Here is a 15,146-nt window from a genome sequence, read left to right on the forward strand (position 1 = left end):
TACCAGTCAAAATCCAAATACTAAAAAGGGATAAGGGAAGGTCCCAGTCTAGGCTACATCGCTCTGCCATATTCTCCTGCCAATCCCTGAACACGGATCTTGTGCTGAGCAGGTTGTATGTCGACCAAACAAGCAGAAACATAAAAGCATTTCTGCCTTTCTTTGCTTGGGCTGAGATGTTTATGAAATGACCTCTGGGCGATTTCCATTTCCCTGTATTGAGGGGGAGATAAGGTTGAAATTCTTGTGCGGGGGGGGGGGTGGTTATCCTTGTTTCTAGTTCATCAGAGAGGTCGCTCTCACTGCGTTGGAACAGGAGCTAAACATGGATCTGGTAAGTATGATTCCGATCCCAGACGAGAAGTTCTCCTTTTCATAACAATCTCTCTAGCACAGGCTAGTCACAGCCGCTGATAAATAACATCGAATCCCCTTTTCGGTTAATTCGTGGCCGTTAAGTAGCACTTTTGCAGCAGGTCTGTCTGGGAAGGCGCCTCTGTCTCTCTTCTAAGGAATCTCCCCTCCCTCCTTGAAGATCCCCCTAGCCAAGCAGCGCGGAGTTGTTACCTGACACGCTGCTCCCCACGCTGGTTGATTGCCATCCTTAGCCTTGTGATTTGACTGCAGTACCCTACATCGAAATTGCAGACTTTTAGCATCTAGAACCCTAGGGATTGTCCTCCCCTCCTCCTTCCCCCCTCTGTGCCATTTCGCCGCCGGGTCGGTGCTGGGATAAAGCAGCTGGAGCCACCCACCCGCGGGACACGGGTAAAGGATACAGTGGGGCTGAAGGGAGATATCCCAGCTCCAGTGGACTCAGGGCGGATCCAGGCAGGGATTGCACTGTGTGACATCCTATCAGGAGGGGGGAAAGACATGCAGCAGGAGCAGCCCACCGCTAAACTCCTGGGGACCAAATCCTTTACTGCTGCATCCGAGAGGACTCCGATTTAAAATAAAAAGGGGGTGTCCTTGGAAGCTTCGACCCGACAGCGATTGAACCTGGGAAGATTTGGCTCACAACGCTCTGTACTGTGATACCGTAGGCGCCATGCAATGCTTATCTATTTGTATTCAACCACCATCCCCCCCTGCCCGCCCCGCCCCCACCTCCCCAATTCATCTGCAAAACTTGAGGGGAGAACCACTTAAACGGATTACAAGCCTTCTTTGGTGCCATTGCTGGAAGTTGCTGGCCGGGGGTGGGGGTGGGGGAGTGAAAGTACAAGGTTATGGCATTAGGGATGCAATACATCTTAAAGAGTTCGCCTGACGTCGCCTACCCTTTCAGAGCAAATCTCGGTAAGCTTTTAGCACTCCACATGGATCGGTGCTAACCGCGATCGTTTGCTACTTTCCTAATAAAAATCATTAGCGCAGGATAACTTCGCCTGATTTGCAGTGTTCCGTACTTGCAAGCGGCCTGTGAAAAGATCTATTGATATGGCAACGTGGTGTGGGCAAAAATACAGACCTTTTGTGAATGTATTTCAAACCCCAGTGCGTCGCTAAGGCAGCTGCGAAACAGAGACCCCTGGCAAGAATAACAGACATTCTCCTACAATCTGCTTCGGTATTTCTTCCCTCTTATTTCTTTAGAGATCTAATAAAACTGTTTTCACTTTCCCACTCCCCCCCACTCCCCCGACCTTTTTAGAGGTATCAAGTGCATTTCGCCTGACGGCTCCAGATTTTGCTCCTGCAAATAAATGATGCAGCGTTTTAATTAGCAAGTAGTGCTGCTTCCATATTGAATAAGTTTAACGAGCGCTTGAGATGTTTAAAATAACATGGGGGATGTTACTGATCCGACAGGTATGGGGAGCGGTCAGGGCGAGAGGAGGTGGTAAAGGAATATGGATAGCTCCTGGCCTTATTAGCAGAGTGGGCACTAGCCTCCTATTTGGGAGTCGACAGTGAGTGATCTGTGCTCCTGACAGCCGGGCTTCTTGCCTACTAACTTTTTTATACCAACCTGCTGCCTCTTCAAGGATTCCAGCCAAGCCTCTCTCCGGCAAGCTTACCTACCCACACATTTGGAGCGGAGAGGGGGACTTGTTAGAATAACAATAAGAAAAGGAGTACTTGTGGCACCTTAGAGACTAACCAATTTATTTGAGCATGAGCTTTCGTGAGCTACAGCTGAAGTGAGCTGTAGCTCACGAAAGCTCATGCTCAAATAAATTGGTTAGTCTCTAAGGTGCCACAAGTACTCCTTTTCTTTTTGCGAATACAGACTAACACGGCTGTTACTCTGAAACCTAGAATAACAATGTTAAAGGTTTGGTTTAAGGCTGCTGTGACTCTCTGGACCCAGGGGCTCGTGGCTTCCAGAAGGGATGGTAGATTCGCCACTTGCTTGGAGGCTCGCTTGCAACTCCCAGCAGAGGTGGAGGGCAGAATGCCATGCCCATTTCAAGTTAGGGAGCGAGCCCCATCCCTGGTGAATGTAGAGTGTGTCTCCCATGTATGTGCATGTCATGGGTGTGTGAACTGAAGGAGTGAAAAAAACCAACAACCCAGCCTGTGCAATAAAGTGTACGGGGTGGATTGCATCTCCCTGCCCTAGCTACGTTGCCCAGCGCTGGAAAAAATATATCAGAATTTAATCTTTGAAATGCACAGACAGGGACTGAGACGTGCATTACTGACCCAATAGCCCCTCTCTTGCTTAAAAAGAACTTCGCCCTGACAACCGATCTTGCCAGCTAAATTTCATCCAAGGGTAAATTTGGACAGAGTCTGGAGTCTCAGCTGCAAGGCGCTCCCTCCTTGTGATCTGTTACCGGCTGGTAGCTCTTCACTAACAAATAATCTACTCCCGCCCACACAGTGTCACTTTCCTTCGCCCCGGTTTCTCAGCAAAACTGTATTACCTTCTTGCTGCCTCTGTCGTGTAAAGATGTCAGCTGAGTTGTATTCTCTTCCCGGATCCAGTCAGCATCGGGCATCATTTTCTTCTCGAGCACACACACACACAAGCCCAAAGCCAGACCGAAAAATCTTGCGGCCGTTAAGGAGTTAAATCCTCCTCTTCGCTTTTGATGCCTTGCTCGGTGACAGAATGCAAAATGTGCCGTTGTTACCCAAGTGATTCCGGGTCTCTTCCCAGCGATTTGCTTTGCCTCCTTTTAAAGCTGGAAGCGAGCAGGAGGTTGTTGGATCCTGGGGAAGATTGAAAGCTTGAGTTGCAGCACAACAATAAAAAAAAAAAAGGGGGGGGCCGCTCGTGGTGCAAAGGGATCAAAGAGAGCGAAGAAATGCGAGGGGAGAGGAGCCACCTTGTTCAAGTCACCCAGGCTGGGGCTTCCCGAGCTTTCACGTTGGGACATCCAGGTGTGATGGAGAGCGGCTACCTACGGCTCTGCGTAAACTAATCAATTGGCTTTTTGCAGCAGTGTCTGTGCGCGGAGAGGACCCTGTCTGGGGGGCAGCTGCCCAGAGAGACACTTCTCCCCATGATCTACCCGCAGCACGAGCGCCTTGCTGGAATTTGCAGTTGGCAATCGGGGGCTCTTTTTCCTTGAGAGTTGGGGTGAGGGGACCGTGGCTCGTTTCTGGCGGCTGCTCCTTCCTTCCTCGTTCTTCTCGGCTTTCCCCAGTCTGATTATTTCCCACTCCTCCCCCACCCCACCTTCCCATCCCCCATCCCCCCCCCGGAAAAAAAAAACTGTACAGTCAGGGCTTCCCAAATGCGCGCCCCCGACCTGGTGCCAAGCGCGCCCCCTTCATTTGTTCCCCTTCTTGAAGCTCATTTTCATGACGTGGAAAAGCCTGATCCAGGGCAACAACAACAACAACACACACACACACACACACGGAGAGAAAGAGAGAGAAGCCCGAGATTCTCCGCTGTGATTGAGCCTCCCTCCCAACGATGTGCTGGTGCCCAGAGAAAGCAGCAGCAGCAGAGCTGGGAGCCTGCAGCAGCCCCCTTCTCCTCCCTCCTCCATTGAGTGTGCCAAACAGCCGCTCTGCATCCTAAAGAAGCTCATTGAGGGGCTCATTGCATTCCCAGCACGTTTCAGGCTTGCTTGCTTTTTTTTCTTTTTTTTTTCCCTCCTCTCCTTTTGCCTCAGCCTCAGCAGGAGTACAGAGAGAGAGAGAGAGAGAGAGAGAGAGAGAAACCAGCAATCCTTAAACTCGAGCTTTTTAAAAATTCTATTTATTTATTTATTTTAGATGTGCTAAAATCTCTCCTGCAAATCGGTAAGTACAAGCGTTCTGGGTCCTCTTCTTTCTGCCTAGCTTCAAAGACACCCCCACCACCATTATCCCTCCCCCCCCCCATCATTTTTATTATAGCCCTTGCAGAACAGAGAGAACTTAAGTCGCTATTTTGCAAGAGAGACAGAGAGGACTGACGGATACTGCAATATAGCTCTCCTTTCTCTCTCTCTCTCTCTCTCCCCCTTCTTCACAATTAGATCATGATTTTAATTGCACAGGATATTTCTCTTTTCTCCCCTTTCCTACAGCTGAGGGTTTTATTTGCAAGTTGATCCTAAGGATTTGTATTCCTTTCCCATTTCTGTCCCTAAATGCGTCTTTCGGATTTTAAGTTTGTGTGGGGAAAGGGGGTGGGGGGAAATTCTCTAGCTGTACATGGGTAAGGCAAAAGAAAAAGGTCATTTTTATTGATAAATTAGGATTAAAATCAACGATCTCTCTGGACATTTTCAATTGGTATTTCACTGACTCAAGAAGGGCTGCATCACCATTATTATTATTATCATAATCATTAACATTTATTTATCCCCAAACGTTTGAAATATCTGGCAAAAGGAAGGGGGGAAACTGTATCTTGGAGAGCTGCATCTCATTAGTACAGTATTTGTTTCCTTTGACTGGAGAAGAATGGTGTCTTCTTTTTGAAAGGTAGACAGTACAATAGATAATTTATCAGCTGGTGTCAAGGTATTTTTCTTCCACTTTCAGCTTTTTAACCGGGTCTCTTGGTTGGTCCTGGGGGCGCAAAATATAATAATCCAAACCAGGCTGAGCATTTCAATCCGAAATGCTTCTTTAGCTGTCACTTCGCCTTAGATCTGATGATCGCATGGGCATGTGCTTTAGAAAGATTAATCATCTCTAAATGCTTTAATCAGCTAAAATGACTAATATGTAGTATGTATTTATCCGATAATATACCAATAGCATTAATCCATCAGTGTACCTGGAAGTGGGAGGTTTTATTTTAAATCACGGTTGTTAAGCATTATTAAAGACACTGTGAGAATTTCTAAAGGAAACTGTTAGATCAGGGACATTTACAAACCCTGCAAATTCCTGCAAACTTCCATATAGAATATACTGAGCTGGTGCACTGGATATCGGACCATTGCAATCTAGCAACTTTGGGAGGGTTTTTTGTGTGTGTGTGTATGTGTATATCTAAAGGATGTAGCATGATGCTGGTGAAAGATACCCACTGATATTTTCTCCTGTAATTAATGCAGGTTATGATGTACACACAGGTAAGCCTGCAAATTAGTGTTTCTCTAAACACTGGTCATGTGGTGAAAAATATGTATATATGTAATACGCTCAGTCTATATGTTCATTTGCTATATGGTATGTGCATGCTGTTTTCATTATAGATGCCATTTACTAAATATCATAGGGGAAGGGAAAATATGGCATCTTATGATTAGAGATTTCTATAGCTCTTAAGTCTGAAACCACCCTTGAACATCAAGCACTGCTAGAGTTTGTTTTGAACGTCTACCCAAAAATTGCTGAACTTTCCAGGAGCCTAATAAAAGTCTAGCAAAAATGGAGTTTATTAAGAACAGTGACCTGACTAAATACTAAAATTCTGCATTCTTATTTCTGTTACAGTTTTGTAATCAGCCACAAATGATGAAACCTTCCACAGCAGAGACTCTTCATAAAGGAAGGATGTTGTGGGTAATTCTTCTAAGCACAATTGCTCTAGCATGGACTACACCAATTCCCTTGATAGAGGACTCAGAGGAAATTGACGAGCCCTGCTTTGATCCATGTTACTGTGAAGTAAAAGAGAGCCTTTTCCATATACATTGCGACAATAAAGGATTTATAAATATTAGTCAGATAACGGAGTCGTGGTCAAGACCTTTTAAACTTTATCTGCAGAGGAATTCCATGAGGAAATTATACACAAACAGTTTTCTTCATTTGAACAATGCTGTGTCTATTAACCTTGGGAACAATGCACTGCAGGACATTCAGACAGGAGCCTTCATTGGGCTCAAAGTTCTGAAGCGATTGTACCTGCACGAGAATAAATTAGACATTTTCAGAAACGACACTTTCCTGGGTTTGGAAAGTCTGGAATATCTGCAGGCAGATTACAATGTCATTAAACGGATTGAAAGTGGGGCATTTCGAAATCTGAGCAAACTGAGAGTCTTGATCTTAAATGACAACCTTATCCCCATGCTTCCCACCAACCTATTTAAATCTGTGTCTTTAACTCATTTGGACTTGCGGGGAAACAGGTTAAAAGTCCTTTCCTATCGAGGGATGCTGGATCATATTGGCAGGAGCCTGATGGAAATCCAGCTGGAGGAGAACCCTTGGAACTGTACCTGTGAGATTGTGCAGCTGAAAAGTTGGCTGGAGCGCATACCTTACACTGCCCTTGTGGGAGACATAACCTGTGAGACCCCCTTCCACTTCCATGGTAAGGACCTGAGGGAAATCAAAAGGAGTAAACTCTGCCCCATGCTGTCTGACTCCGAAGTCGAGGCCAGTCTGGGGATTCCTCAGTTGTCATCTAGCAAGGAGAACGCATGGCCTACGAAGCCTTCTTCCATGCTATCCTCCTTCCATTTCACTGCTTCCTCTGTTGAATACAAAACATCCAATAAGCAGCCCAAACCCACCAAGCAGCCCAGAGTGCCCAAACCTCCCCCTACATCCCGAGGCCTGTATCCTGGGCCAAACCAGCCTCCTATAGCTGCCTACCAGACAAGGCCCCCGATTCCCATCATATGCCCTACTGGGTGCTCTTGTAGTTTGCACATCAACGACTTGGGCCTGACGGTCAATTGCAAGGAGAGAGGATTTCACAACATCTCCGAGCTTCTGCCCAGGCCCCTGAACGCCAAGAAGTTGTACCTGAGCGGCAATTTGATACAGAAAATCTACCGCTCGGATTTCTGGAATTTTTCTTCCTTGGATCTGTTACACCTTGGGAACAACCGTATCTCCTACGTGCAGGATGGGGCTTTTATTAACCTGCCTAACCTGAAAAGCCTGTACCTGAACGGCAATGACATCGAGAGGCTGACTCCAGGCATGTTCAGGGGCTTGCAGAGCTTGCATTACTTGTACTTCGAGTACAACCTGATCAGGGAGATCCAGCCCGCGGCCTTCAGCCTCATGCCCAACCTGAAACTGCTCTTCCTCAACGACAACCTGCTGCGGACCCTGCCCACCGATGCCTTTGCGGGCACCTCCCTGGCCAGGCTCAACCTGAGGAACAACCACTTCCTTTACCTGCCCGTGGCCGGGGTGCTGGAGCACCTCCACGCCATCGTGCAGATCGACCTCAAGCTCAACCCTTGGGACTGCACCTGCGACCTGGTGCCCCTCAAGCAGTGGATCGAGACCATCAGCTCGGTCATCGTGGTGGGGGACGTGCTGTGCGCCAGCCCGGAGAACCTCACCCGCCGGGACGTGCGCTCGGTGGAGCTGGAGGCGCTGTGCCCGGAGCTGCTGCACGCCGCAGCCGCCTCGCCCGCCCCGCCCGGGGGCAAGCCCAGCCCCACCAGCCCCTGGGCCTACGAGCTCTCCCCGGCCGGCGCCGCCGCCGTGCCGCTCTCCGTGCTCATCCTCAGCCTGCTGGTCCTCTTCTTCTCGGCCGTCTTCATCGCCGCGGGGCTCTTCGCCTTCGTGCTGCGCCGGCGGCGCAAGAAACTGCCCTTCCGCAGCAAGCGGCCGGAGGCGGGGGACCTGAGCGGCATCCACATGCAGTGCCACCGCTTCTTCGAGGAGGGCGGCCGGGGGGCGGGCGGCGGCGCCTCGCCGGAGAAGGGCCACCCGGCGGGGCACGTCTACGACTACATCCCCCACCCGGTGACCCACATGTGCAACAACCCCATCTACAAGCCGCGCGAGGAGGAGGCGGAGCGGGAGGAGGGCGGCGGCGGCGGAGGCGAGGCCGGCGAGCGCCTGGGGGGAGGCGGGACGGGGGATCCGTTCGCCGAGCCCGGCCACCAGGAGAACAGCACCCACTACCGGACCTTGCTGGAGAAGGAGAAGGAGTGGAGCCTGGCCGTGTCCAGCTCCCAGCTCAACACCATCGTGGCCGCCAACCACCAGCACCACCACCACCCGGCCGGCGGCGGCGGGCTGGCGCTGGCGGGGGAGCTGGCGCTGGCGCCGGCCCCGCCCGGCTTCCCCCACGAGAAGAACGGCGGGGTGTTGCTCTTCCCGCCGGCCGGCGCCGGGCTAGACAGAGAGCGGCCGCCGCCGCCCTGCACGGTGGGCTTCGTGGACTGCCTCTACGGCACGGTGCCCAAGTTAAAGGAACTGCACGTCCACCCGCCGGGCATGCAGTACCCGGACCTCCAGCAGGACGCCAGGCTGAAAGAAACCCTTCTCTTCTCGGCCGGCAAGGGCTTCACAGACCAACCCCCCCCAAGCGAATACCTCGAGTTAAGGGCCAAACTCCAAACCAAGCCGGATTACCTCGAAGTCCTGGAGAAGACAACCTATAGGTTCTGACCAGAGAGCTTTTCTTTCCACCCCCCGCCCTCCAGTAGCGCCCCCGGCCCCCCCTTCTCCAGCCCCCGTGCAACCGCATGCTGAGAATAGAGAATACAGCTGTGTGCTCTCCCCCACCAGAGATGTGTGTGTTTGGAGGAAGGGCCGTTCTCAGATCATTAATCAATGAAGTGCCTTCGCAGACTTGCCAGCAGATGTTAATCATTATTTTTTTATACTGAAACTGAGACTTTGACTGTGCCATGTCTAAGGTATATTATTATTAATTATTATTATTATTACTACGGGGATCTTTGTATTGATCCTAACTAAGTAAATTCTATGTCTTTTTTTTTCCGTTGCAGTAAACTTTTTACTTTATATATATATTTTTTCCTGGGGGGGGGTAGGGGGTGATGGCATTTTGTGGCTTTCTTTCTTCTTGCCCATCATGGCACAGATCCTGTACATTTATTTAAAACAATCAAATGCAGTTTGCTGCATGCCTGGAAACTGCAAGAGGGAAAGAGGGGGGTGGGGCGGGGGTCTTATTCGAATGTTCTCTCACTCTTGTCTCTCTCTTTCACATGCACACACACGTAGACGCGTCCACGCAGCTCCCCATCCCAGCCGCCGGTCGGGTCCCTAGCCGCTCCGATCGGCTCCCCTTCCGTTCCGCTCGCCCTTCCCCTCCTCTCCTCTTGGAGGGGGGATTCCATTTCCAGTGTGAAGTCATCCGAAACAAAGAAGCCCATTGGATGTAACCACGTGGCTCACGCACACACACCTGGGGATGATCAATTGCACTTCATGACGCCATGAGTTTTTGGAGGACATCCGCACTTTCTTATTAAAACAGACCCATACAACTATACAAAAATAAATAAATAAATTACTGGGTACCTATCACTAACGGCTTTGTAGGAAGCACTTTTAATGTTTTCTCTCTCTCTCTCTCTCACACACGTACACACACACAAAGATACAAACAACAATGTGCATATATTTATTCTGTAATTTCAAGTGAATATAAATTGTAAAGGTAATGTTTAATCATTCATTGTACAGTGATGCGTCTGGTATAGCTTTCCTAATAAAAAGTTTTGAAAAAAATACATATAGATATATAGAGGATACAAAGCTTGAACCTAACATTTCAGTTTACTCTCCCCTTACCGATGATTACTTCTCTCACCTTACTCCTGAAAGCTATTTTATTAATCACCGTTCAGTGCACTGTGTGATGTTAACAGGGAAAAAAAATCTGTTCAACTTCTGCCACAGTACCACTTAGGACTTTAAAAAATCCAATTTGAAACCTGTTTTTCTTCCACATTGCACTGTAACTATGTCAGAATTTCTTTTATTTCAAAATAAGCAGCTGAATTAACCCAATTTCTTCTACTAATATTGCTAGTAGAATCTAAGTTCTGCTACAACCTAAGAGAAAATAAGGCATTAGTATTACAACTTTTCAGTGTTTAAATTCACATCAATTATAAAAGGAAATAAGTAGAGAGTGGAGAAAGGCTTAGATGTAAATTTGAATATTTGATACAATTGCGCTTGGAATGTTCTTTCCCCTCGTTTGAAAAAGACTGAAACAATGTGGGAAACTCAGGCCCAATAGCTGACATTTGCTGGGTCTCTCCCTTGCCTTGCTGCAATCAGACTAGGGGGGTCAGGCTGATTTTACAAAATGTGTGTCATTAAAATGATGCTGCAGACTTGCCGCGTCACCCAGTTTACAACCCACTTAGATCTGAACAAAACCAAAGAAAAACGGATTTTTCTTTTAGGGTACTGGCTGGTATCTTGTTCCTGGTAGATCTGGATTGACACACGGAAAAAGCCAAGGGAAAGCTTTGTGGTGGGGGGGTTTACACAATGTGGCCAGTAGATGGCGCCGGAACTCCAGCGATCGCAGCAAAGGCTGCAGCTGAGTTGTGCCGCCCGTCCAGTACTTTCTTCTTGGACTCCTGAGTCTGCCCTTAATAGCATGTAATCGTTACGTTGAATGTAATTCACCAGACGTCACTAATGCCTTACATCAAGCTAGGAACAAATTAAATGGGAATGTGAATGTCAGCTCCTTAGCCGTGCAGTTACGCAGGAGAGGCCCTGTCCTAAAGATCTCAACTAATGAATTTTATATAGAAATATCAAATCAAAAATATATTTTGTGTTAATAAAAACAACAATCATGGCAGTTTATCAAGGTAAATTGAAAAATGTTTCCACTGCATTAAAAAAACCCCTGTATCTAATGTTCTTGTCCCTTTGGGCATTTGTTATGGGACTATATGTCCATTCATAAGTTGCAACTTTTTGGATTGGGTGAGGAAAGAGAGCCTATGTTTGCATGGACTGATGTGCCACATCCATGCTGCTACATTCATGCCAGCTGCCCTGGTCAGGAAAGGCTGCTTCCCTGTCTCTTGTGCAACAAAATTATTCCACCCAGCACATTGTATTCCAATGGATTTAAAAGGCGGATATTCTCCCGGGATGCCCCTATTTACAGCTTTGGCAGGTATGCACAGTACTGGCTCTCTCTGTCTCTGAGTGTCATGTGGAGGAAGTAGAAAACATTTTCTGGGAATCAATAGTAGCCCTCTGGACCATAGAGATAATGGGGTGGGGGGAGAAGGGTGCAAGGGAACAGCTTCAAAAGTCTGTAAATCTTTGCATCACCTCCATATTATTGGTTAATGTTATGAACTGCCAAGTTGCCAGATCCCTTTATAGTATTGATGTTGGTTTCATTATTTCTGCATTCAGCACTAATCTGTTTTTAATGGATATTAAAAAAGCATGCAGGTATTTACAAAAAATAAACATCAAAGTGCAAGGCCAGATCCTTCTGATGATAATCATTATAATTCCATTGATAATGCTGCAGCATGCAGAAAATGGAGGATGATATGTCAGGTTAAAGTACAATCCCTGGTGTGACTGTTGCTGTATACATTTGGGGGGGAGGGAAGCAAAACCTGAGTGTTCATAAATCATATCAAAGTGTAAGCCAATCATTATAAATAATGTTTATATTTTATTTAAACTACAAAAAGGCAAGAGCATCTTGACTTAAATAGAGGTAGCAATTTCACCTGCAAATGGTGAGGGAATATATTTATTCAGTGGAAATAAATTTATTCTATGAGAATGGAATTTTGTATTAAAAGAGAGAATTTTTTGGCTTAAATTGAGTTATTTTTTTCATTGTGTAGGAAACATTATCTTGTGCATTATAAACTCTTTGAAATCAGTGGGGGGAGATTCTCGTGGAAGTGTTCAGAATATTTAACTGTGATATCTAATGTGTAATATGATGATTCTAATTTTATTTTATTGTGATAAGCTGTGGATGGGTGGATGGTAAAATTACTGTCCAGTTCAGAAAACGAAAGTGGGTCTATCCTATCTGATCTGGTGAAGGGAGACTATTCATATCCATCAACCTGAGTGAACCTAATTAATAGCAAAAAGAAAAGGAGTACTTGTGGCACCTTAGAGACTAACCAATTTATTTGAGCATGAGCTTTCGTGAGCTACAGCTCACTTCATCAGATATCTGATGAAGTGAGCTGTAGCTCACGAAAGCTCATGCTCAAATAAATTGGTTAGTCTCTAAGGTGCCACAAGTACTCCTTTTCTTTTTGCGAATACAGACTAACACGGCTGTTCCTCTGAATCCTAATTAATAGGGATTATTTATCATTATTAGCAGTATTATTCATAAAATTGATACTATTTGGAAGGAATGAAATAAAATAAAATTATCCACATTCACATAAGTGATGTTTAATGGAACAATATTTTAAATAAAAATACTTTTTTTAGCTTAATTCAGTATTGTATTGACAAGTAGTTGACATCAGTTTAATGTATGTGCTGATGCTCAGAATCTTGTGGTAGAACATTCATCATACAATTATTTTTATTCACTAATTTACTGTGTTGAAATTCTTCCTACAGGTGTAAAGGAAAAAAGGCCAGGTAAGTCACAGTCATAGCTTATAATAAATGTTTAGCTAGAAAGGGAAGATAACTAAATTTCAGGGTTCTTCCCCATTTCCCAGGACTTTTCACACAATTCTTACAAAGAAAATCCCACTTAACAAGAAGTGTTTGAGCCTGGGAAATAAAAGGTCTTTCCTACTGCATCAACAGAACAGAAGGTGTTTATTTCTAATGGTATGAATACTCTTCTCCTAATGCAAAATCTGAGTTCAGTAAAGTGTTCCTTCTCTAAAAGTCTGTCCTTGTAAGCCAAAAAAAGTGTGTTATAGTTAATATTTCAAAGGGGTCGTTTATGAAGGATTTCAGTAGAGTCGCTTGCCTGAAAACAGCCTTTTCAATTCAAGATTATGTCAAAGTACTTTGAACGAATATTGTATAATTTTATTATTTCTTTGTTTATTTTATTTTTTGATTGCAGTTCATTTAATTTTGAGCTAGAAATGTACAATAATGGTCAATTTAGTATTGTTAGCTATAAACATTTAAGTCAGTGGCACACAAAACTCACTAAAAAATGTCCTCCTGAACTACCATAGGTTTCTCAAGCTCTACTGCACGTAACCAAAAAGAAAAGGAGTACTTGTGGCACCTTAGAGACTAACAAATTTATCTGAGCATAAGCTTTTGTGAGCTACAGCTCACTTCATCAGATGCACTCAGTGGAAAATACAGTGGGGAGATTTATATACATAGAGAACATGAAACAATGCATCCGATGAAGTGAGCTGTAGCTCACGAAAGCTTATGCTCAAATAAATTGGTTAGTCTCTAAGGTGCCACAAGGACTCCTTTTCTTTTTGCGAATACAGACTAACACGCTGTTACTCTGAAAACTGTAAGGAGAGTGATCACTTAAGATGAGCTATTACCAGCGGGAGAGCAGGGGTGGGGAAGGAAACTTTTTGTAATGATAATCAAGGTGGGCCATTTCCAGCAGTTGACAAGAACCTCTGAGGAACAGTGGGGGGTGGGGGTTCAGCAACCACACACCACACAACAGAACCACTAACCCAGAAACCTATCCTTGCAACAATGCCCGTTGCCAACTGTGTCCACATATCTATTCAGGGGACACCATCATAGGGCCTAATCACATCAGCCACACTATCAGAGGCTCGTTCACCTCCACATCTACCAGTGTGATATATGCCATCATGTGCCAGCAATGCCCCTCTGCCATGTACATTGGTCAAACTGGACAGTCTCTACGTAAAAGAATCAATGGACACAAATCAGATGTCAAGAATTATAACATTCAAAAACCAGTCGGAGAACACTTCACTCTCTCACTTCAATCGATTACAGACCTAAAAGTTGCAATTCTTCAACAAAAAAACCTTCAAAAACAGACTCCAACGAGAGACTGCTGAATTGGAATTAATTTGCAAACTGGATACAATTAACTTAGGCTTGAATAGAGAGTGGGAGTGGATGGGTCATTACACAAAGTAAAACTATTTCCCCATGTTTATTCCCCCCCCCCACACTGTTCCTCAGATGTTCTTGTCAACTGCTGGAAATGGCCCACCTTGATTATCACTACAAAAGGTTTTCGTGATCACTCTCCTTACAGTGTGTATGGTAACACCCATTGTTTCATGTTCTCTATGTATATAAATCTCCCCACTGTATTGTCCACTGAATGCATCCGATAAAGTGAGCTGTAGCTCACGAAAGCTTATGCTCAGATAAATTTGTTAGTCTCTAAGGTGCCACAAGTACTCCTTTTTCCAAATACGGACTAACACGGCTGCTACTCTGAAACTTAACTCATGAGTGATATGTAAATTAGGGCTTGCTCAAGTAAGTAGCCACATTGACTTAAGTAGGACTGTTTGCGTGAATAGGGTGTACAAAATGTGGCCTTCTATGTGTAGGTGTACTGGGTGTCTCCATTCCTTAGCTGTTGTGAGGTTTATGGCTAAAGTCCAGCTTCCTTCAAGCACCTGACAAGTGTGAACATGATGAAGAATTGCAATTTGTCCAAAGTTGTCTGTTTTTCTAACATGGAGTTGCTTATATTGTTGGAACAATTAGAGCTCTGTGAATTTTCATATTTTAATTCTGAGAGTATTCAAAAGGTAAAAATAACCCTCTTGGGAGTATTCCCAAATTTGTTCCTGAGTGACACTTTCCTATAGCTATGAGAGTTTTCTAGTGAAAATGACCAGATTTTTCCCATGGAAAGATATGATATACTGTGAATTTGCTGAATACACAAATTCACAACTTTTCCACACTAAATAGCAGCTTTTTTAAGTAAAATGACACTTTTCTGTCTTCTGGTTTCAGGTACGTTTGAAGCAAGTCTGGAAATGATTTTATTTCCCCTGAAAATAGGATTTTTCAGGTGGTGAGAATTTCTTCACATAGCCCTGCTATTCCACCCTGGCTTATGCAACTAGGGCCTGATTTAGAACCGGTTGAAG

The 15,146-nt window shown here is 45.5% G+C and overlaps 1 protein-coding gene and 1 long non-coding RNA gene across 9 annotated transcripts in view; one reads left to right on the forward strand and one right to left on the reverse strand.

The window, feature by feature from the left end:
- The window catches only part of LOC125642466 (uncharacterized), a 62,833-nt gene extending 59,032 nt beyond the window's left edge, over positions 1–3,801 (reverse strand). The window contains exons 1-2 of one of the 4 annotated variants that reach the window (XR_007358415.2): positions 3,708–3,801; positions 2,877–3,165 (exon numbers count right to left, since the gene is read on the reverse strand). This is a non-coding gene — a long non-coding RNA (uncharacterized LOC125642466). Of the gene's footprint in view, positions 1–2,876; positions 3,166–3,281; positions 3,627–3,707 lie in introns of those variants that run through there. The other 3 variants (XR_007358416.2, XR_007358414.2, XR_012669852.1) reach the window with 3 other exon arrangements.
- SLITRK3 (SLIT and NTRK like family member 3) lies at positions 3,243–11,899 on the forward strand. 5 transcript variants are annotated; one of them, XR_007358413.2, is made up of 3 exons: positions 4,930–5,477; positions 5,842–8,966; positions 9,298–11,899. XR_007358413.2 is itself a non-coding variant. In XM_048863881.2 (2 exons), the coding sequence occupies exon 2, from the start codon at positions 5,860–5,862 to the stop codon at positions 8,713–8,715; it is 2,856 nt and encodes a 951-aa protein (XP_048719838.2). In that variant the 5' UTR covers positions 3,243–3,336; positions 5,842–5,859; the 3' UTR covers positions 8,716–11,899. The 5 variants fall into 5 exon arrangements, 4 of the variants coding, with proteins under 4 accessions (XP_048719838.2, XP_048719836.2, XP_074988240.1 ...); XM_048863881.2 differs by lacking the exon at positions 4,930–5,477 and adding an exon at positions 3,243–3,336 and having other exon boundaries at positions 5,842–11,899; XM_048863879.2 differs by lacking the exon at positions 4,930–5,477 and adding an exon at positions 4,071–4,209 and having other exon boundaries at positions 5,842–11,899.
- The last annotated feature ends 3,247 nt before the right edge of the window (positions 11,900–15,146 follow it).

This window comes from Caretta caretta, chromosome 9, assembly GCF_965140235.1.
Source record: "Caretta caretta isolate rCarCar2 chromosome 9, rCarCar1.hap1, whole genome shotgun sequence".
In the NCBI taxonomy this organism is placed as follows: domain Eukaryota; kingdom Metazoa; phylum Chordata; order Testudines; family Cheloniidae; genus Caretta; species Caretta caretta.